Consider the following 23,575-nt stretch of genomic DNA (forward strand, 5'->3'; position numbering starts at 1 on the left):
AGGCTGGAACAGCCTCACTACACCTATTAACACATCCAGACACACACTTCCCCCTCCGGATTTGCTCAGCTTCTTGTCGCCTAGCCAGATTTCCCCTCAGCTTACAGAGATACTGAACCAGTGAATTTTAAAAAAACGTTGACATTTTATTTAGAGCTATTCAAGCGAAACGTGGCTTCTGGCTGTTTTGCTGGGCTTTGCTACCACCACTCTGCTAACTGTCTTCCTTTTTCTCAGGAGAATGGAAGTGAGGCGAGGAAATCAGCTGACGCAGGAGCCCGAGTGAGACCAGTACACTCGCATACCCAGGCTGCACCATGAACTTGTGTCTACCTTCTACGCGTTAAGAGCCGAGGGCAGGTGACTTTGCCAGAGAGCAATGGCTCTCTTTACTCCGTGGAAGTTGTCCTCTCAGAAGCTGGGCTTTTTCCTGGTGACTTTTGGCTTCATTTGGGGTATGATGCTTCTGCATTTTACCATCCAGCAGCGAACTCAACCTGAAAGCAGCTCCATGCTGCGTGAGCAGATCCTGGACCTCAGCAAAAGGTACATCAAGGCACTGGCAGAAGAAAATAGGAATGTGGTGGATGGGCCATATGCTGGTGTCATGACAGCTTATGGTAAGTGCTGTGCTACTGGAACCCCTCCACTGAAGCATGCCTTGGTCTTGAAAGGACCCCAGAGGCTCCCAGACTTGGTCTTATAATGAACTGAGTGTTTCTTGCCACTGTTTTCATGAGCAGTGAATTTCACAGAGGGGGCACCTGTAGAAAGTTAAAGCATTGCCCTTTTGGGGATTCTGAGCTCTTGTATACACGGACACTTTCCCCTAAGAGCAATGGGTCTGTACAGTTAGGGCTCCATTGGTTGTATTTGCAGCAAGCTCCTTCTCCCTCAGCACATGTCTGGGACTACATGCTCTCATGTGGGAATGTGTTCAGTGAAGACTGGAAAATATTCTCATTATATTTCTCTAAACAAAACTTAATTAAGGCTGGTGAAGGGGAGGTGAGGAAGGTGAGGAGGAGTGTTCTCTGGAAGCCAGTGCCTTCCTCCAGTCAATATATAGCATTGGTGCTTACATACTGACTAAGAGTTTTAACCTTTAAGCCTTCTTCAGATTTTACTATTGTTGTTTCTCACCCCGTCTCTAATTGCCCTCACTTTGAAATACATCTTTTATACTTGATACCTTTTTTAAAGTGCCTTACTTTCTTTCTGAAATTATATAGAGTAAAAAAAAAAAAAATACACATATGGGATATAACTTATTTTTCTTTTAGCAAAAGTTATGCTTAATATAGAAAAAGTTGGAAGCCGTAGACAAGCAAAAGAAAAAAAAATTGCACGTAAATCTGCTATTCTAGGCAGTAGCCATAATTAACATTTCAGTGTATATCTTTCTGATATTTTATATACACACACAAGTGTATATATACACAAATAGTTACAAAACAAAAATTGCAGATGGAATTGGGATCATGTTGTGTTTTGGAGAATCCACATCCCAGCTTTCCAGTTGTCACTGAGTATCCAGAGCAGACTTGGTCTGCAGAAGATGACCTGCTGTAATAGTTCAATGGCAAAGTGCAGTCATTGAATCAAAGCTTCAGTGGTCTCCGTGCTTGGGAAAAATAACATAGATGAGTTAAAAGAATACGATGAGATGAGGTGAAGAGAGGTCAGTGTTCTGCTTGTGACCTAATCAAGGAACATGCCCTGAAGTTCAAATGATCATTCCTGAATATATGCAGCAACATACTCAGTTTAGTGCAGGGTAAGTTCAAACACGGGCAATCATACTCACTTATACATATATATTTTTTATTTTTGAAAGAATCCAAAAATCTTTTTTATTATATAATATATATATATATGTGTGTGTGTGTGTGTGTGTGTGCATATTTATATTTGTGTGAGAGGAAAAGATGGTTACTTCCAAGGAACAGTATAGCAATTCTTTTTCAGTGTTTACTATTTGAATGAGCACACGATCTGCCTTTAATCCATTAAAAGTGGCTGTAGGCATTGGTTTTTGAGATGTTGAGAAAAAAAAAAATGCCACCTTTTTTTGGCGGATTTAAAAAATGAGACTCCAGCTGGGCTCGGTGGCTCAACCTGTAATCCTGCGCCTTTGGGAGGCTGAGGTGAGTGGATTGCCTGAGCCCGCGGGTTCGAGACCCGCCTGGGCAGGCGAGACCTCATCTCTACAATAAATCAAAAGTTTAGCTGGGCGAGGTAGCACGTGCCTGTAATTCTGGCTACTCGGAAGGCTGAGGCGGAAGGATCGCTGGAGCCCAGCAGGTCGAGGCTGTGGTAGCTGGGAACGGCCACTGCACTCCAGTCTGGGCGACAGAGTGAGACTCCAACTCAAAAAAAAGAAAAAAGAAAAATGAGACTCCATTTTAGGAGCTCACCCCAAAAACAACTAGGTAGTTTTTCAGAAGGTATATTTAAAAATTACTCATTGACTTACATCTTCTGTAACATTTCCTGATTGTAACGTTACTCAGTGTTTCTGATGGGTAAAACATCAGAGAGGGAAAATAAAAGACACTTGTCGCCATTGGTGCTACCAATGTGTATGATGTAATAGGTAACTTACACAGGTGCTGTTTTGAAGATTCTGGTTCTGTGAATTTTGTGTTATAGCTTTGTAGGGAAAGGGGAATAGCTCAGGAGTCCTTTTCTTCTCTTTATCTCAGAACGTCAAACCTTTTTTTATGGGCAGGAGAAGCTATATGAATTGACAATTACATAGACCTTCAATTTCTGCATTTGTTTTGGCTATTTTTATTTCTTGTATACTACTAAAAATCTCATAGGGAAGCCTTCTTCCATATTCTAAAGGATAATGAGATCTGGTCTTTTCAACCTCATAGAGATATTTTGTTATTCTTTTTAGGTTACCAAAAATCCCAGAATAGTATGTTAGAATTTCAGTTACCTTATATGCTTATAATCATAGGACTTTGCATCTCAAAAAAATGATAGAAATTATTTCAACTTCTTTATACATGAACTTTAGCAAATAATTTGTCTCTTTCTTAAATAAACAGGTCGCATCAGCAGGTCTAACTCACACTGCTAGTTTTCTCTTTCATCTAATCAACTTAGCATGTCAGTCAGTGTCCTTAGAGCTGAGTTTTTGGAATTTAATTGGACTGTGTCTATGTACTTGAGGTATTTGTAATCTCATGTGGAGAGAACCCACTAAAGGGTTTCTTAGCTGGTGCTATTGACATTTGGGACTGGATAAGTTTTTGTTGTGGGGGCTGTTTGTGCATGGTAGCATTTTAGCAGCATCTCTGGGGTCTCTACCTACTACAGGCTAGTAAAACCTCCCTTGTGACAATCAAAATGTCTTCACACATAGGGGGATAATTGCCCTCCTCCCTGCCACTTTGGAGAACAAGTAGAAACAACAAACAATATTTAACATCTTTTTAAGAATATTCTCAAACATATAAGTGGCTTTTGTTATTTCAAATGTGAAAGCCTAGCCTTTCCCCCCAGGGCACCAATAACTTGAATTGAGCAAGAGGATTGTACCAGGAATTGGTATAGTCCAAAGCAAGTCCTGAAAGCTGAAGAACCATTCTGATGATGTGTGCTTTCCCTTGAAATCATCAGTATCAGGAACTTTGACAGGCAGGCAGCTCTGACAGTTAATGTCAGATGCTGGTACAAAGACTGTAGTAATGTCAGATGCTGGTACAAAGACAGTTTAAGCTGGGCTGGCAGAGCAGTATTGAAGACACATGGGCCATTGGTTTGCAGTCTCTGCTACAAACATAGCCCATGTGCAGTACTGCCAGAATGTCTTCTCTAAAAGAGTGAAGAGTTGATCCTGCATTTCTGGGATTTGTATCTGGTGTGAGTGAATCCAGTTAAAGGAAGCAGAATACAAAACCTCCTTTCTTGTTTTTTCCCCATATTCATATAATCAGAGACTCTCAGTATGCTATCAATGGGGCTTCAGTGTCTATAGCAGGTGTTTGAAGAATTGTGGTAACTGATTTTCAATGATTACTGATTTATTAGAGTTTCTGGTTTGAACTCTAACTATGGTCTGTGGGCCAAATTTAGACCTCTGCCTGGTTGTGTAAATGAAGTTTTTTTGGGAAACAGCCACCCCCATTTGTTTATAACAAATGCAATAACAAAGAAACATGATAATACCAGTATTTACTTCATGGAACATTCCAAATCCATCGTTCAGCAGTTACCATAGGTTATTCTAAATGCTCATCTGATCATGGTCCTCATTGACTAGGCTGTTTTCCAGGACTCCCATGGTCTAAGGCGAAGTGAGCAAACTGTCTCTTGTGGGTCAAATCCTCCTTGGTCCCGGTTTTTGTAAATAATGTTGATTAGAACATAGCCACACCCATTTGATTAGGTGCCATCTGTGGCTTCTTCTCCACTGCAGTGGGTTGACTTGAGTAGTTGCCACAGAGACTACAAAACCTGAAATATTTACTGTCTGGTCCTGTTTACCAGAATTGCTTATCAGTCCCTGACCTAGATAGTCCCTGGGTGAGTCTTTCTATTTATGGGAATGTTTAGTGTCCCAAGTCTCTTTCATACCTTTGTTGGGACTCACTCATGACATCTTCTTAAGGTGCATGTGTAAATGCAGCATTTTGCTGGCCTCTGGAAATGCTTTTTTTAATTAGCAGGTCATAAGTTGTAGTGTATAGGAGCATAAGTTTTAGAGCCAGCTGGTTTGGCTTTGCCACTCCCTGCCTGCATTTCCTAGGCCCTAGAGGCACAAACTACTTTAAAGTGGGAAATCAGTACCTGTCATTGAGGACTGTGACACTTGAGTGAGGTGCTACGTGACAGGTGCCTGCCATCATGTGCTTGCTGTTGGCTGTTAGTTTGACTAGTACTCAGACAATAATGGAAGAACGTTTTTAAAGAATATCTTTCCTCCACCCCCACCCATCCTTGTTTTGGTGATTTGAAGAGTTTTCTGGCCAAGCATGGTGATTCATGCCCATAATTTTAGCACTTTGGGAGGCTGAGGGGGGAAAATTGCTTGAGTCCAGGAATTTGAGACCTGCTTGGGCAACATAGTGAGATCTTGTCTCTACCAAACATCAAAAAATTAGCCAGCTGTAGTGGCACATGCCTGTAGTCCCAGCTACTCAGGAGGCTGGCATAGGAGAATCATCTGAGCCCAGGAGTTTGGGGCTGCAGTGAGCTGTGATCATGCCACTGCACTCCAGTCTGGGTGACAGAGTGACAACCGGACCAAATAATAAATAAATGAGACTTCTGAACTTCTTTTGGGACTTGGTAATTCCAAAGTGGTACCTGGAGAATCTACCAGGCAGCCTGGGAGCATTCATTTTTGGGGTATGGAGAGCATTTGTGTGTGTTTCTCTGTAAATCCAGAGAGGAGTGTGTTGGCTGTTGCCTCCCAGCCACGTGTGGAGCCTGAGCCCTCTGCCGGTCCACCTCATCTGCATACGCTCAGCCAGCATGTCAGGGTCATACCTGTCTGTGACGTCTCGGGAATTGCGTCACAAATGGTGCCACTCTCCCCAGTCAATGCTGTTCTTGTTTCTGAGGTGAATTGATCTCTGTTTCCAACAGCCTGACCCAAATTCTGATCCCCAGTGATCACCTCTTATCTAATAGGACAGGCCTGGTCCATTTCTGTTTTCTAATGAACAGTAATGGAAACCAGAGGTGAGGTGAGATTCTCCCCTGTGGTCCGTTCATGCTTTGTTAACCCTGGTGTGTCTTACTTGATTACTTGTCTGGGCTGGGACACTGCCCAGGGAAGGCCACTAGCTCAGGCTAAAGCAGCTGTGGGCTCTCAGCTTCTCTCTGTCAACCCCTACAACCCCTTTGCTTGCTACCTGGGTCTCCCTTAACCTTCAGGTTCTATGCTCCTGCTCTTCCAAACCTTCTGCTTGTCTCCTGGTTCCCCAAGCTTTTAAAGTCCTTCTTAGATGTAACCTCTTTACTAGATCTATCCTTAAAGCCTCTCACTTTAGAAAATGTCTGTGTCATTGGCTACTGTATACCCTGTGCTGTTTAGGCCTTGTGCACACAGCAGAGAAAAGACGGACAAAGTCCCAGCTCTCATGGATACCGTGTTCTCTTTGCAGGATAAACAATAAATAAACAAGAGAATGTTGGATAGCAGTACATTCCAGGAATTTATTGGAGAATGTGATAAAAAAGTACCCCAGGGGCTACTTTGCACTGGAAGGTTAGAAAGGACCTCTCTCTCTCCAGAGGTGTCTTTTAACTTGAATGACACCAGGGAGTGGCCAGGCGAGGTGGAAGGTGGGAGATTCAGGAAGAGCATACCAAGCAGAAAACATGGTGTGTGCCAGGCCCTGAGTCCGGCATGTACCCTCCAGGGACAGAAGAGAGGAGGCTACAGCTGGAGCATAGCAAACCAGGAGCAGCAGTGAAGGTGTTAAGGCATGAGAAGCATGCAGTGGATCTTGGTGTGATGGGAGGGAGATAGAGGAGATGGGGCTGGATGTTCCTGTGAGTGAACCTGACCTTGCCCTCACCCTGCAATGCACTACTGTCTCCCTGGGAGGAAGGAAGGTAACAAAGAAGGAAATTCTTCCTGTTTCCTTAATGAGGCATGTGATGAGGTTGGGTTACTGGTCAGGGAGAAGGGCAGAGGTAACTGTTTCAGGCTTCTGGTTGTCCCTCATTGACCTGGGTGGGATACTTATGTCTAAGACATTATCCCCACTCAGGACTGCCAACAGTTCCTCTGAAACGGTGGCTGCTGCTCTATGCTGCAGACCCAAACAACGTTCTGAGATTCTGACGGGAGCTTCTGCAAGTGTTTCCTTCCTACCTCTCCTGTGAAAAAGAAGAAAAACTTAAGTTGGGTTTCATTAGAGATGTGAGCCTGTAAATGATTGCCTTTTTTAAAAAAAAATTATTTTCTGTGTTTCTCTGTTCCTATAAATACGATCAAGGGGCTGTTTTTTGGAGGGCTGGGACTTTTGTGGTATAATGTGGAAAACTACCATGGCCAAAGCAGAAATTCCCTGCCCTTGAGGGAAATACCCTGTTCTTGGAGTAAAACTTAAAACCAGTAGGGGAAAAAAATTGACTGGGCTGTTTGGTGTGTCTGAGAAGGCCTCAGTTACTCTACAGTGACGTGGCTGGCTGGAGTAATTAAAGCAAGGGCTTTCTGCTCTAAAAAGCTTATGACCTAAAAATGGGCCTCTTTGTGGGTTGGGGCCTTTCCAGCCATGCTGTGGTGGAGTCTGGCCCACCCAGCATCCCCATTAAAGCCTGGCCAAGTTCATATGCACACCCAGCCCACTCAAGAGGTCTGAGGAAGACCTAGGGAGTGTTTAGATAGGAAGAGTAAAGCAGAATAAAGCGTTCCTTCTTCTCCTCCTGTCATCAAGACCTTTTCTTTCATGCTTCAATCTGGGTGGAGGACGGAGGGGTACATGTTGATGGGGTTTGAGTCTTAGGCCTAGAATGTTCCTCTCCTTACCTGATGGCCATAGCTCCACTTGATCCTCTACTTCTTCTTCCCAACAATGTCCTGGTGCCCTTTTCACATCAGAACTGCTTGGACAGAACTCATGCCGCCGCAGCCCCCCCTCCCCCCGCCCCCCCAAAGAGCTCTGTACCCAGTTAGGTCTACTTTGGCGCTGCAGCTGCCTTCTAGGACAAGGCTACTGGGTGATGACTGAGCATCTTCCTGTCTCTGAGCTTCTGCATTTGCTCTTCCCTCCACCTCAGTTCCTTTTTTCCTTCTCTTCACTGTTCTGAGAAGTTGGTCTGACCTCCTTCTCAAAAGAAGGGCCTAATCTAACTGTCATTCTCATTCTTCAAGACACTCAAGCTGCCTAGTGTCACATATTTATTGTATGTGCCACCCATCTCTCTCCCTCACTTGGAATGCAAGCCCTGAAAGAGCAGGGACTTTGTTCCGTTTTGTGCCCTGCTCTGCCCCAGGACTTGGCACAGAGAGCCTGGCACATGGTAGGGCCCCTGAATGAGTAGTAGCAACCCACTGGCGGGACTCTGTGACGCTCTGTGTGGTGTACTTGCAGCTGGGACTAATTTGAAAATCACAGGAATGTTTTTAGTGAGGCAGGAAATGAGAAGAAATTCCCTATAGACTCTGCATCCAAGAAGCTCCAAGTAGCTATTATGCATGATCCTGGCATGGGAACTGCTGTTCATTCTGGAGGGCAGTTAGACAGTAAGTATTTCCTTGTGGGATGGGGGTAGGGGATATGTACTATACTGGATGTGTGACCTAGAACTAGTCATTGATCTTTTTAAAGCCTGCTACCTCTTTTGTAAAGCAGAGGATGTCATATCACTTACCTCATAGGCTTGTGTAAGGATTACAACTGACAAAGTTTATGGCAGCACTTAGCCTGTCTCCTGGTTCCCCATTTGTAGCTGCTGTTGGTTATCATTAACTCTGGCCTGGATGTACCTGCATCTTTTGCCACCCCACCAAAACTGTTGGTGTAAAGCTGACGTTTGTTTGTTTGAACATGGGGTTTCAGTAGCCTGTTTATGCAGCTGTCCTTAGCACTTACAGAGATGGAGTTTGTCCACACATGAGAGGAAACAGGTTGTGCTCCAGAGGAAGGCAGGCTTGCCACCACTATCCTAAACAAGGAGATGTGATTGTCATTGCCATGTTTGAAAGATAAGGCTCTCTTCTGTGGTTGTATGATAAGGTGGGTGCAGCCAAGCTCACCTTTGTGTCTAGCCAGGGCATTGGTGGAGGCAGTGTTTCTTGTATGCGGTGGTCAGCAGAAAGGAGTGGTGTGCAAGGTTGCCCTTTCTTGACAAGGAAGATGTGGGCCCTGGCATTAGGTGGGGGACCTTGAGTGACAGTGGGCTTGACTCTCAGCACCTCTGAGTCCTTATCTCTTCTATAAAAAGGGCTAAAATACTTAGCTATTATTCCAAGTGGCTGACTAGGTGTTAGAAAAATTCAGAGAATGGCCTAAGACCTCTATTCTGGATATTTACAGATTCTACAAAGCACTTGATATCATCCGCAGGCCTAGATAAGATCTGTTCTCAGATTCTGCTGCCTAGAAAGTTCACTAAAATGCTAACGACAGCCCCTGCAGCACCTCAGGGATAGCATTCACTAGGTACAGGTTTTGGTCAAAGCTTAAACCCATAGTTTAACCCAGGAGAGAATACTGGTTGATGCTGTTGAGCACTGAATTGCTCTTTGACTTTGGTGAAGATTGTTTGATGCCCTTTTGTGTCCAGGCTTTGCTACCTGGAGCAACTGCAAGGTGAAAGGCACACTTGTAAGTTCAAGAGCAGGCAAATTATCCAACATATGGCTTTAAAATTCAGGTGAGAAGGCAGTGAAGGTCATGTAGATGTTTCTGGTGGGTGTCATCTTACCTGACTTTAGGGTACTGGTGCAGTATTTTTGAATCACTGTACTGTATGCATGTTTAAAATAGCACTTAATGCCTTTGTGACTTTTAATGTAATGTGATTTTTGATATAATTATAGCATATGGGGAAGTATAAAGAAGAATAACGAAAAAAATGCTCCTTACCCCTGAGTACAGATCTTATTGCTGATAAAATTTGATTTCAGTTCAGTGCTTTTTTTTTAATGTGATAGATACATGTGTAAAATGCATACATATGTATGTATATGTGTGCTTTTATAAAAATTGAGATCATATCTTATACATAGCTTTTAAAACTCATTTCTATTGTATTTTCTCATGCCATTAGCTATTTTTGATGGCTGTGCAGTTTTCCTTTTTTATTCATCTATTTAACAAATATTTATTGAACTCCTGATATTAATAGCTAGGGGCAGTAGACAGATGACAAGGCAGACTTGGTCTCTGCCCTCCCAACGTTTACAATCTAGTGTTTTATTCTGTCTTATGAATGGATGACATAATGTAATTTAATCTTTTTGCTGGATGATTGGATAGTTTCCAGTTCTTATCTGCAATAAATAACACTGTTCTGTCTTATAAATAGCACTGTTTTGAATGTCCTAGGACATAATGAATGGACTGTATTTTGGTTATTACTATAACTGTATTATCCTTCTGTGGAAAGGTCACGCTAAAATTAATTTTAAAATATATAATTGATGAAACTTGACATTCCTGACAGTCGATAGAAATAAGAGGTTAAGGTTAATTCTTTTTTCATTAGCAGCTTCCTTTCTCATTAGCGCCTTGTCTTTGCTGGTTTCTCTAGAGTGGGCCAGTGAAGCTGTTCTGTGGCACTGTTGTTCATGCTCTGCCTCTCAGGGCAGCCTTGATGAAAAGGGATTTGATTTAGGAGCAGGCACAAATGTAAATTATTTTGGGCAGCTCAGATAGTTGATTCTGTGCCACAGTATCATGGCGGCCACACCTTCACAGTAGATGTCAACCTTGGCTGTGCCCAGAATCCTTGGCAGATAGGTTCTGCAGATTTGGATGTAGTGCACTGAAGATGTGGCCAGTAACTTAGTGCAGTAGGGCTAAGAACCGCTGCTTTAGAAAGAAGCGTGTCCCAGGTCAGAGGGGATGTGGGGGATAGCATAGGCCCCAAGCATAGCCTTTTTTGGTAATTCCTCAAATATTGATTGATGTGGTGATCTGAGAAATCAAGCTTTAGCTGGCAGACCTATAAACCTTATTCCACCAGCAGGGCTCTCCTTTCTACTGAGATTCCTTCTTCTTGGATTCCACATATGGAGGAAAGTGTGACTGGTAGAGGTATCTCCCTAGCTGTCCTGTTCAAGGACATGTCTGTCAGCACCTGCCAGCCACTTCTTACCCACTAATGTCATGGCTTCCTGGAAATGAAAACTTAAAGAAGCTGTCAGAGCACCTGTTCTAACACAGCTTAATCGATCTCACCATTTATCAAAGAACTCTGGCATGATAGAAACCAAAGCTTACTTTCCCCAGAGCGACATTTTAAATGTTTTCAGCTACTTTGGTCTCATCTTTATCATGTACACTAAGTTTTAGGAACATGGAATTGTAGTAGTAGTGTTGAGATTAAATTTTTATTGCTAAGGCTTTGAAGCACAAACAAAATTTTAAAAGCTCATTAGTAATTGAAAGTGGTAATTCTGCTGAGGACACATTTCACTGCTATAATAACTAAAACAATGATAAATTAAAAATATACTAGAATTTGGAGGAGTATTTTCATCCTCATTTTAAAAATTAAACTTTATAGAAATTATTTGGTGTATGGTCTTTTTTTTTTTTGAGTCGGAGTCTCACTCTGTCACCCAGGCTGGAATACAGTGGCATGCCCATGGTCACCGCAGCCTCAACCTGCTAGACTCAGGTGATCCTTCTGCCTCAGTCTTCCAAATAACTGGAACTACAGGCATGTGCTACCACGCCCAGCTAATTTTTTAATTTATTGTAGAGACGAGGTCTCACCATGTTGCCCAGGCTGTTCTTGAACCTGTGTGCTCAGGCAATCCTCTTGCCTTGGCCTCCCAAAGTGCTGGGATTATAGGCTTGAGTCACCATGCCTGGCTGGTGTATGGTCTTACTGGATAAATGGGTAACCACTAAGACAAACAAAATTTCTCTATTATTTATTTAAAGTTATGATAAAATTGTTAAAAGTGTTTGTAGGTTTAACTGTAAAATACAAAGGTGTGGAATAATTTTAACACCTGGAAAAAACAATTTATTTTGTCTTATTTGTGGGAAGACTATAGTTTATTTGTTTTGCTCATTTATTTATTCACTTATCATAACACATACTTGTTGAGTCATGTGAGGTACCAAGCAGTATGCTTAGTTGATAAGGATACAAAGACGGGCATGGCATCATCTTTGTCCCTGTGTGTTTTATTATCAATATCATCTTCTTTATTATTATTATTATTAGAGTCAGAATTTCACTCTGTTACCCAGGCTGGAGTGCAGTGCCACCATCGCAGCTCACTACAGCCTCCACCTTCTAGGCCCAAGTGATTCTTCCGCTTCATCCTTCAAATGACTGGAACTACAGGCATGCACCACCACCATGTCTGGCCAATTTTTTTATGTTTTGTAGAGTCGAGGTCTTTCTGTGTTGCCTAGGCTGGTCTTGAACTCCTGGGCTCAAACTGTCCTCCTGCTTTGGCCTCCCAAAGTACTGGGATTACAGGTGTAAGCCACCATGCCTGGCCAACATCTTTAATCTTGTGTTGGATTGCTTTGAAATGGTGATTCAAACAACTGCTTGAGTGGGAGAGACAAAATATACCCTAGTAAAGTGTCTAGGGAATCCAAGGTTTTTGGTGGCTTTATAGTCCATGTCCATTTTGAGGCAGAAAATATGGAAAGACCCTTCTTAATTTTTTTAAAATCTTGGATCAATTGCTGTATCTGGAACTCTCCAATTCGACATCCACTGGCCACTGTTGACTGACACTGGGTCAGGTAACAGAGTTGCCACTGGACAGAGGCATTAGTGCGTCTTTTTTTTTCACCTTTAAGTTTTTTATTTTAAAATTATGGGGCATGATTCAGGATTAGGTATACAAATATTCATTGTGCAGTTACCCTCGTTGATGAGGTGTGACCCCCCCTTCCCCAGGCAGATTCCCACTACTGCCAATCCCACCTATTCCCCTCCCACCCCTGCAGTTTTCCACTACTGTCAATCCTTTTCTTATAGTATTACAATAGTTGTTCAAGGTCCACTTATTGAGTGAGAATATGTGATACTCAGTTTCTTGTTTCTGTGAATGATTGCTCAGTATTATAGACCCTAAGTCCATCCAGGTTGCTGCGAAGTTCATGATTTTGTTCTTTATGGCTGCATGATATTCCATTGTGTATATGTACCACATTTTAAAAAATCCAGTCCTCTTTTGATGGGCAACATGGTTGGTTCCATGTTCTTGCTACTGTGAACAATGCTGTGATAAACATACACGTGCAGGTATCTTTTTTACAGAGTGATTTGAGTTCTTTCAGGTATATTCCCAATAGGGGGATTGCGGGGACATATAGAAGGTCGATTTTTAGAACTTTTAGGAATTGCCACACTGTTTTCCACAGAGGCTATACTAGTTTACACCACCAACAGTGTAGAAGTGTTTCCTCTCCAGCATCTGTTACTTTTTTGGTTATTGATAGTGGCCATTCTGAGTGGAGTTAGGTGGATATTCCCAGTAGGGGGATTGCGGGGTTATATGGGAGGTCGATATTTAGAGCTTTTAGGAATCGCCACACTGCTTTCCACAGAGGTTGCACTTTTGCCCACTTTGTAATGGGGCTGTTTGGTTTTTTCTTTTCAGCACATTTAAATTTCTTGTAGATCCTAGATGTTAGACTTTTGTCAAACATAGAGTTGGCAAATATTTTTTCCCAGTCTGTGGGCTATCTCCCTGGCCTCTTGATGATTTCTTTGACTTTGCAGAAGCTTGTCAGTTTGATGAGGTCCCATTTGTCTATCTTATCTCTTATGGTATGGGCACTTGGGGTTTTGATCAGAAATTGGTTGCCAGTTCCAATTTCCCTAAGAGTATCTCCTGCATTTTCTAAGGTTCTTTTAGTTTGAGGTTTTACGTTTCTGTCTCTGATCCATTTAGAATTGATTTTTGTGTATGGGGATAGGTAGGGGTCCTGTTTCAATCTTCTGCATGTGGTCAGCCAGTTTTCCTAGCACCATGTACTGAATAGGTTCTCCTCTCCCCAGTGGTTGGTGGTAGAGGCTTTGTCGAAGACGAGTTGGTTGAGAAATTAAGGTTTTGCTTCTGGAATCTCAATTCTATTCCATTAGTCTATATGCCTGTTCTTGTACCAATACCAGGTTGTTTTGATTATTGTAGCTTTATAATAAAGTTTGAAGTCTGGGAGTGTGATACCTCCTGCTTTTTTTTATTTGCTGAGGATTGTTTTGGATTTGATTTCACAAGGACTCATGACACAATCTCTAAGGTTAATCCCTGACAAGTAGATCCAGAAGCAGTTTGCCTAGGGCAGGTATGTGGCAGCAAAGTGTGGTGGATGAGAGCCATCAACCCTGCCAGACTGGTTTTGAATGCTTCATCTGTGATCACTTGGGGAAAATTACTTAGACTCTCTGTGCTATGGCTTATTCATTTGTAAAATGGGGTTGGGAGGAACAGCATGCTGCCTAGATTATTCTGTGGGATTAAGTTAATTAATCCATGTGAAGTGCTCAGCATGGTGGTTAGCAGTTGAAAGGCTTCAATAAGTGGAGGTGGTGGTATTGGGGTGGTCATAGTGACAGTGAGTGTCAGCATCCTTACGCATCATCATGAATTCCCTTGTTCACACCATGTCACAGAGTCACAGAGGGTCAATCTGGCAAAGTCAGTAAGAGATAGTAGGTCAGACTTAACTGGTGAACTGTAAATTGAGAATTGAGGAAGAATATCTTCTTGTGAGTGTGACAACTTTGTATCCTGCTTGGGTGTGTTCCACCAGTGACTATCACGGATGACTATGGGTTGGGGACTCTGTCCAGTTGTGTTATTGTCTTTTAATGTGGTTTTAAAGGTTAACAGCCCTTACGAATCCATTGGCCTGGGCTGGTTCTCTGTTAGCTCTCCCGTAGGGAGGACGGCGACTTCTGCCATTGCTACTTCCTGTTGTATTTGCAGCAGTGCCTCCAGTGAATGGGAGCCACACATGATGCAAGTTGAGGGGTGGGAGGGCTGTTCTCACTCTTACAGATTCTATCCCATAGCTTCTCCACTGCACTGCATTTCTCTCTTGATACTTCCATAGAGAGGCAATGGGGAATACAAGGGTTAGCAGAATGTACCTAACTCAGTGGCTCTCAAATGGAGGCAGTTTTGCCCCCAAGGGATATTTGGCAGTGTCTGGAGACATCTTTGTTTGTCACACTAGCAGAATTGCTACTGTCATCTAGTAAGTAGAGGCCAGGGATGCTGTCAAACATCCTACAGTGCACAGGACAGTCCCTACAACTGGGCACTGAATTACCTAGCCCAGAATGTCAAGGCTGAGAGACCCTGAGTCAACTCACACTAGAGGGCTGGGACTTCTGTGTCTGGTTACGCTACAGTTACCGGTAACAGTTAAATGCTATTCTAGATTCCATTCGGATCCTACTTGGCTGGTGATACAGGATCCAGGCAGAGGCTGGAAATGGGAGAGATTGATCTCCTATATCTGAAGAGTACTTCTTTATACTGAACATAGCCTCTTCTCTCTGACAGGACTGCCCCCATCTGTGAGACTGGCCTCTGGCAGTCTTCAGAACTCTAGAGAGCCAGTTAATGCATTAGACTCAGTGACAGAGCAGAGCGGGTGACTGACTCCGGTTTGTCCATGCCAGCTAATAATGTGCTAGTGACAGACTGAGTCATGCTGACCGTGGGACTGCAGACCTCAGAGGAGAGTGATCTCATGACCCTTTGGATAAAGCAGTAAAGCTTTGCATCACCCAAGGAGAGATTTCTTTAGGAAGGATGAGAACATTTTCCAGAGAAAGATTTTATTTTACTTATATATTTATTAGGCTGTTATGCAGTGCCTAAAACATGTTGTGAATATTAACTCATTAAGTCCTCATCACAACCCCAAAGTGAGAATTTTACTCATATCACTCTTACAGATAAGGAAACCCGAATAGAAAGCCAGGACTCAATCCCAGGAAGTCTGGCTCTCAAATAGGCCCTTAAGCACTATGTCATGGATGAAAGACTCTGAACTTCACCCTTGGTTTCTTTTTTCTACCCAGTTCTTTTTTATTTGTTTGTTTTGTTTTGTTTTGTTTTGAGTTGGAGTCTCACTCTGTCGCCCAGACTGGAGTGCAGTGGCCGCTCCCAGCCACCGCAGCCTTGACCTGCTGGGCTCTGGCGATCCTTCCGCCTCAGCCTTCCAAGTAGCTGGAACTCCAGGCACGCACTACCACACCGGCTAATTTTTTGATTTATTGTAGAGATGAGGTCTCGCCAAGTTGCCCAGGTGGGTCTCGAACCCGCGAGCTCAGGCAATCCGCTCACCTCGGCCTCCCAAGGTGCAGGATTACAGGCTGAGCCACCAAGCCTGGCTTCTACCCACTTCTTAATTTCCAACTGGTCCCAGTGAGGAATGAGGGAGTTAGGTGGACCCGATGCAAGTCTTATTCTGATTTATTAGCTCTGTAACTTCCTGCACATTGCTTCATCTCTTGAACTTCAGTTTTCTCATCTATAAAATGTAGTCATACCTACCTGTGAAGATAAAGCAGGATCGCTTATATATTGCTAGCTTGTGTATGTTTTGTAATTCTTTCATGAGTTGATCAGGCAGATGTGGCCACAAGAAGAGACACAAAATCACAGGAATACATTATACTCAAAGAGACAGGAGTTATGGCATGCAGTGCAGGGCCTCATGGGAAAGACACCAAGGTAATCCAGAGGCAGAAGACAGGAGCTCAGAGAAGGTCTGGGTCAAAGCCTTTATTGGGGTTGAACAGTTTAGGATTGGCTATGTTTTGAGTAATTTCAGTGGGCTCTGGGCTCTTAGAGTGGTCTTTGTTTCCTGGTACCTGGCCCTGGGCTGATAAAGGCAGAAGAACATGGTCTCCTGTATGGGCCAATTAGTGGAGTTATGGCTCTGGATTGGTTAATTTGTGTATCAAAAATGCTCCAGACTGAGCCTTTTGTTATCTCTAAGCATTGGCTGCCCCTGGAGGATTCCTCTCTTTCCAACCAGAAAGGTTTTCTAAGATGTCAAAATGTCATAATGTGCAGAAAATTTAAAAATATTACAATACAGTGTACAGGTGAGATACAGAAGAGTGAAAAATGAGCCTAGCAGATGAATGAATGAACACAAATCTTAACACTGTGAGGAAGTCTAATGTTTAGTGTTGGAATGAGATTGTGCCAAGAACTAGATTTTCGAGATAAAGATATGGTATTAGTTAGCTCAAGTGATGTTGTCTGTAAACCACTGAGAACATAAACTTCCACATTAATTTCATAGCTATGTTTCTGTTCAGATGAATCTCTTCACCTGTTGTTCAGGCTAGTGCACCTGTGCTGGGGTTCCCTGGCAGTGGGCTGGACTGGTGACTTGACAGGTATGTGTCTATATCCTGGCCAGATTACCACGTCTGCTCAGGAGTGAGTTTGCTCTGTTTTCAGCAGTAAGGAAGATGACAACTTCACATTTGTCTTCACTAAGAGCTTTTCTTCTTTCTGCTGCCCATACTGTACTCTTTTCTCTAGACACCTCTTAGGTGGGGATTTCATTCCCATGGATGGCAATGTTGTTACCCATATCCATTCTGACTGTCCAAGTCTGTGTATTCTTCTGTGTATTCTTCTGTTTCCAGAGGAGAGGAAAAACTTTCCTGTGGAATATATTGTGAACAAACTTTGTAAATGCCTCTGTAGGACAAAGACAACATTTCTGTAATTTATCCAGAGGGAACCCACTACTCTCTGACACAGTTAGATGTGTAAGAAAGAGAATAAACTTTTAAATGTAAGAAGCATAAGAGACTATCCCTACATCGAGTACAATGCCTAACACATAGTAGTTATTTAAGAAATATCTGTGAGCAAATGAATGACTCTAGTCTTTATAAGTGTTTTTCTAAATCTGATTATAGTCAACTCTAGGTTATCCATCATGGCCTGAGATCCAGAGCTGTAGCTTTTATATAGTGCTGTCATGTGTAACCAACAGAAATAAGCACTTTTCACACAAAATTGGGACATATTAGAGTATACAACACTAAGGATAACAATGAACTTGATCCTGAGACGACTTTGGGACCTTGCTACACCTTTGGGATGTCATGCTGTGTGTCAGAAACCATAGTGCTGTAAGGAGGAGGAATTTAGTACAGTGCTATAGTAGGATGCTATGTAACAAAGAGATTTCTTTGTCCAACTGGCAGCTTGAAATAGTCTTATAATAATTGTCAGACTTAGATTCTGCAACAGACTGATTTGTTTAGGGTCTGGGCCAATTGAAGATGGCTCCTGTCATCTCTAAGATGTGGTTTGTTAAGATAGATTTTTTTGTGCCACTTCAGAAGCACTTGAGAAGTTTTATTCTCCATGTTAAAGACAGTGAGACAACTAGACAGATATGCAGAAGACAAAGAATTTTAAAATTGTCTGCATTTTCTTTTACAGATCTGAAGAAAACTCTTGCTGTGTTATTGGATAACATTTTGCAGCGCATTGGCAAGTTGGAGTCGAAGGTGGACAATCTTGTTGTCAATGGCACGGGTACAAACTCGACCAATTCCACCACAGCTGTTCCCAGCTTGGTTGCACTTGAGAAAATTAACGTGGCAGGTAAGAATGGCAGTTCTCTGCCCTGACCTGGAGTCAAACCCTGCTTTGGGATCGGAAAGGAATAAAGGAGCACAGTGATTCTTACTGATACCTGTATAATACAAATTCTATAAACTTGGTATGGCCATTGTAAAGGTAAGTCTAAATTTATTTTTGAACAACAGATGTAAAAACACCTTTAGAGTCACAACATGTTGTGTAATATTAGTGGTTTTTATGACACATTTGCTCATAATGAGCTCCTGGAATTCATTTCTAATGAGAAGATTCATAGTAAGGATTAAATGCAATATATCACTTCTCTGACAAGCTTATGCCTTTACAGTTCCTTCCTCTCCCTCCATCAGACAATTTTAAGTCTGTTACATGTAATAGAGTCTTTCTTCCCTGTTGTTAGAAAAGAGCCATCACTGCAGAAAATGCCTTCTCAGTTTATATGGAGAAGTAGAAATTCTGAAAATGACATTCAGGAGATAAATGACCCCTGCCTAATCCTGGCCAACTTTTGGAGGCCACTCATGGACATCACCGTGCAATTCCCATTGGGATACATTATATCTGTTCCTCTCTTGAAACTTGAATCTTTGATAAGAGAAGGAAAATCCATTAAAAACAAAACCCACAGTATACACCGCATGTCGTGTCTACTGCTCACATCAGATTCCCCTCCACCATCACACTGTCCAGGGCTCAGCCCCCGTGTCTTTGTGCTTGAGCCAGGACTGCTTCTGTGGCACCCAGGACAAAGCAAAGAGCCCAAAGATTAGGATTAGGTGCTTTGAGTGAATGGTTGTACATAATCTGTCTATACTTCAGGTGGGTGGAAGTCAAACTCTGGGTAATGGATAAAGTAAGTAACTGAATTAATTTTGAAATCTAGGTTCTACTTCTAAAAATCTAGTGTCATAGACTTAAGCTTCTTTCTTTTCCTCTCCCTCGTTCTCATAAAAATTCAGACGCAAGAGAGTGAGATTCTTTTACTCTCCCACCTCCCAGTGTCAAAACATTTAATTGTTTCACATTATGCAAGCTGGTTGTATTACCTTTTTGTTATGTTCTTTGCCCTTTAGCAAGTTTTAAATTGCAAAATATATTTCTAATAATCCAAAGTATCCATCCAAACAAAGGTATTAAAAATAACTTTTAATTACAACACAGAGGCAGTGTCATCTAGGCCATAAATTCTGTCTTCCTTGCAGCTTCCAACAGCTTTTGTAATTAGACAAGAAAACCTCCCACTGTGTTGAGCTGCTTATTAATAAATTGAAGGCTTGCCTCTCTGGTCTCCACCTCCACCCCTGTACACAGTAGAAAACCAGGTCCTGCCTGGTTTCATCCTGTTCTGCATCATATTTCAGGAGATAGGATGGGGAATTCTGCCTTTAAGTTTGCTTTCCCCTGTCCTGTGGCTTAAGGACTCCTGTAAACATGTCTGCTGTCCTTCTCTTCCCTGATCCAGGATCATGCTGCCTCTGCCTGTCCTGTTTGTTGCCAGGCTCACATAGAAAAACTTTCCTGCCTGGGTTTTAGGTCACAGGACACAGAGCCGTGGGTTGACCTCTGAGAATGAAATGGGAAGGACTTGGTGGCTACTTCTTTCAAATTAAATGTGAAAAAATGAAACTGGTCCTGTGTATTGAGCTAATTTACCAGTTAACAAGTATCTCTTGAGCACATTCTCTATGTCATTGGCTCTGAGTGGGACTTCTCTAAATGTGCTAGTGATGCTCTGTTTTTAATACTATTTAAAACACCAGAGTGTTGTTTTGTTTTTTACTTTTTGGGAAATGGGAACAAATTTAGAATTATGCTTTTAATAGTTAACCTCATTCTCATGCTTTTTCATCTTTCAGATATGTGTGGGATACAGTCCATACCTTTCTGATTTTTATTGGTCAATTAGGAAAATAATATATATTCAAAAACTAACACAAACTGTGGTCATCATGAGGTGTACATGACTGTAGTAGGCTTCCTGCAAGAAGGTCAACTCTGAAGGTGACTAAGATTGAGGCAATAGGGGTCATATGGAGATAGACTAGAAATGGATTGTGACCCAGAAGAAACTGGGAGGGAAGGAAAGGAAGCTGATACCTAGCAACCCTCCAGTAAAACTCTTCCTGACCCTCCAAGATACTTGATTTTACTTAATCTTCCTAGCGTTTCTGAGAAGTGTTTTCACAAGTTTTATTGCATTTAAGTACATGGGAGAGGGGAACCCTTTGTACTGAAGCTCCCTTCTGCTCAGTTTAAGACCTCTTAGTATCATGTAGAGAAGAGATTCTGAGTATTTGCTCCATCTCTCCTGCTACCACGTATAAATTGTGGTAAAGGGATGAGTCTGCAAGAAGGTACTACCATTTTCATAAAAGTTCCTAGAGAATAAACCTGATAATTTCCTGGTGTATTTAATAATCTGTCTGATAAGGAAGTTCTCTATCTCTCAGTGTCTGCTCCTTTGGCTGACCTTTCTAAAAGCTAGTCGCTGTGTGTGTGGGAGGGAGGTGGGAGGCGGGGTGGCTGTGTGTATGTGAGCATGCAGAGGCATCCCTTTCATAAACACTGTGTTGGCCAAAATAGATATAGATGTGCTGGGCATTCTCCTTCATTTCCTCCAGAAGTAGGAGGGTCCTTTTTATCTTGTCAATCAATTCACACAGACACACACACACACACACACACACACACACACACACACACACACAACTATGTCATGTCTGTAGAGTGCCACAAAGAAGGATGAGGACATAAGTGGACAGTTCTCCTTTGTGAGCAGCCCTTCCTGCCTTTTCTGTCCTCCCTCCTGATCCATGGCCATGCTGATGGTCATCAGACTCCTCTTGTCAGTTCAGGAATGGCTTCTGAGCTGTGAGAGCATTCAGTTTTATGGGGTTCCAATCCTAGTGGAGTCAAGTTTTTCTTTCTCCCTTCCTGCACAGAGACATGTGGTAATTGCTCAGAAATGTTCTCCCTGGTGTGTCTTTACTGCTGACTCTGGTGTCTTATTGCTCACTGATGTTTCTGATTGCTTACTGTTGTGTCTTATTGCTTGCTGATATATCTTTTGGTTGGCTATAAACTGTCTTAAATTGGGTACCATGGCAGTTGAAGAAGGGTTCGTTAAATTTATTTTCTTTAAAGGGATAGCTGTGTGTGTGTGTGTCCATGTGTCCGTATCCCCTTTCTCTGTTTAGCTATATTCTGTGTGGCTGTTATCTAAAAATGGCTTTTCTTTACAAATTTATCACCGTGGGGCTTTTTTTAAATGTGAAAGTGAATGTGCCCGCAGAGGAATTTAGGTGGAAATGAACTTTATTAAAATCAAGAAATCAGATTGAACTGCATTTTTGAGTTCTGTTTATCTTGTTGAAGTGGAAGGGGAAATCAAAGAAATGAAAACGCAGAGTTTTAAAAATCCCTACCCTTCCACCAATCACACAGCAAATTAATTTTTCCAGATTTACTCCCTGAAAGGGCTTGAATGCTCCCTTGTCAAAATTCTCTCCTTTTAGAATGTGCTTTGATTTTTGAAAAGATCCAGTCTGCTTTTCTCTAGTTTTGTAATCATAAGTGAGGTAGCGGAGTGAATGGAATTGGGCTTATAGTTCTTTGCCATGTATATGATATGGAGGAAGGTAAAAAGTATAGATACCTGATAATGAAAGTGCTTACCCTCTGAGGACTGAGATAGTGTCTGATTTATCTTCGTTCTGTCCAGTGTTTTGGTCAAAGCCTTACCTGTTAAAGGCACACCATAAATCCTACCCACATTGGATTGGATTCTACTAGAGGGGGCAGCATTTGATTTTACCACCAGAAGGAGTTTCCCTTATAGTTCATATTTTTCATTTATATTTATAGGGATTTGCTTGAAAGTGGGACTTGTCCCTTTCTCAGACCTCAGCAGACACTACCTAAGAAGTGGGACTGCATTTTTTGTTGGTTATGACTGAGATTCACATGGAACATTCTGTGCTATCGGCCTTCATGGGATGTTATAGTTACAATTTTAGATTGTGATATTTTAGAAGACAGTGCTACTATGTAGCTCTCAACAGGTGTATGTGTGTGCATTTATTTGTACTCTCAATAACCAGTTGTCATTCAACATCAACTGAATAACCGGCTATCATTGATTGATCCCTGATAACAAAAATGTGATGATAGCATCCACTTTGTATTGTGACCACTTACAATTGAAAGGTCAATTGGAAAGCACAATTTCAAAATAAAAGGGACAGGTACAACTTACGTGACTGTTTTCTGGTATTTAGTCCCAAGTGAACTTTAGACAACCCTGCATTCTTCCAAGGTTGGTTGTACCATGGAACACATTTCAGTATTTGGGATTGAAGTGTGTAGTGTATTTGAACTTGGATGCTGTTCTTAAAAACAACAACCATTATTATTATTCTTACCATTTGAATGGTGAAAATGAAAAATGTCCCCACTGAGTTCCAGGGCTTCCATTTGGAAGTGCAATTTCCCCCGCTTTGTGCTGCTAATGGACCTTGAAATTAAGTTGTATCCATGCTGTTTCCTTGTTCGTGTACTCATGTTATCAGTTGTGTTGAATTAGCACCTGACGTGTCCCAGCTCTCAGCCCAGGCAATGGCTCAGCAGGTAGCTTCCCCAGGGTCTGATGCTTGCCAGTCAGTGGGACCCCAGATGCTCCCAAGAGACAGGAGAGAGATGAGATTGCAGGGTACTTTCCTATTAATTTGAGCCAGAAACAAATGTGCTCTATCTACCTGTCACTTTCTCCTTTGTTCTTTGCTGAGGGTAGCAATAAATATTTGGATACTTGTCAGAAGCTATTCTTTCGTATCTTTGCAGAAAATGCTTGTCATTGTTGTGGTTTTCACTTTGTGTGGTCAAGGGTGTTTTGATCTTTATTATTAAAAAAAGAATAAAACTATAGTTCAGAAGTGATGCTGACCATCAAGGCTGTGTATCTATAGTAGCGATTCTTAACTGAACACAATTTTGCCCCTCAGGGGACATTTAGCAATGTCTGGAAACATTTTGCTTGCCACAAATGGGGAGATGCTATTTATGTCTAACAGAGACTAGGATGCCACCAAACTTCCTACAATATACAGGGCAATCCCCATGATAGAACGATCCAGCTCCAAATGTCAATTGTTCTGTGGTTGTGAAGCCCTGATCTATGAGGTATTTATTGTTAGAATCTGGTGCCAGAAAGTATTTCCACCTATGGTCAGTTCAGAAAGATGCTTGAGACAGATGTTGAGGTGTTCTGAGGCCAGCTAAGACCTAAAGTCTCTTTCCCTCTTC

At 42.1% G+C, this 23,575-nt stretch overlaps 1 protein-coding gene across 1 annotated transcript in view; it reads left to right on the plus strand.

Moving 5' to 3' along the window:
- The first annotated feature begins 235 nt into the window (after positions 1 to 235).
- The window catches only part of MGAT5 (mannosyl (alpha-1,6-)-glycoprotein beta-1,6-N-acetyl-glucosaminyltransferase), a 217,426-nt gene continuing 194,086 nt past the window's right edge, over positions 236 to 23,575 (plus strand). The window contains exons 1-2 of the mRNA XM_008069436.1: positions 236 to 620; positions 18,113 to 18,277. Of these exons, the coding sequence (XP_008067627.1) occupies positions 380 to 620; positions 18,113 to 18,277 (406 nt within the window). The 5' untranslated portion in view covers positions 236 to 379. The remainder of the gene's footprint in view (positions 621 to 18,112; positions 18,278 to 23,575) is intronic.

This window comes from Carlito syrichta, unplaced genomic scaffold (genome assembly GCF_000164805.1).
Source record: "Carlito syrichta isolate Samal-C Ts95f unplaced genomic scaffold, Tarsius_syrichta-2.0.1 Scaffold312030, whole genome shotgun sequence".
In the NCBI taxonomy this organism is placed as follows: domain Eukaryota; kingdom Metazoa; phylum Chordata; class Mammalia; order Primates; family Tarsiidae; genus Carlito; species Carlito syrichta.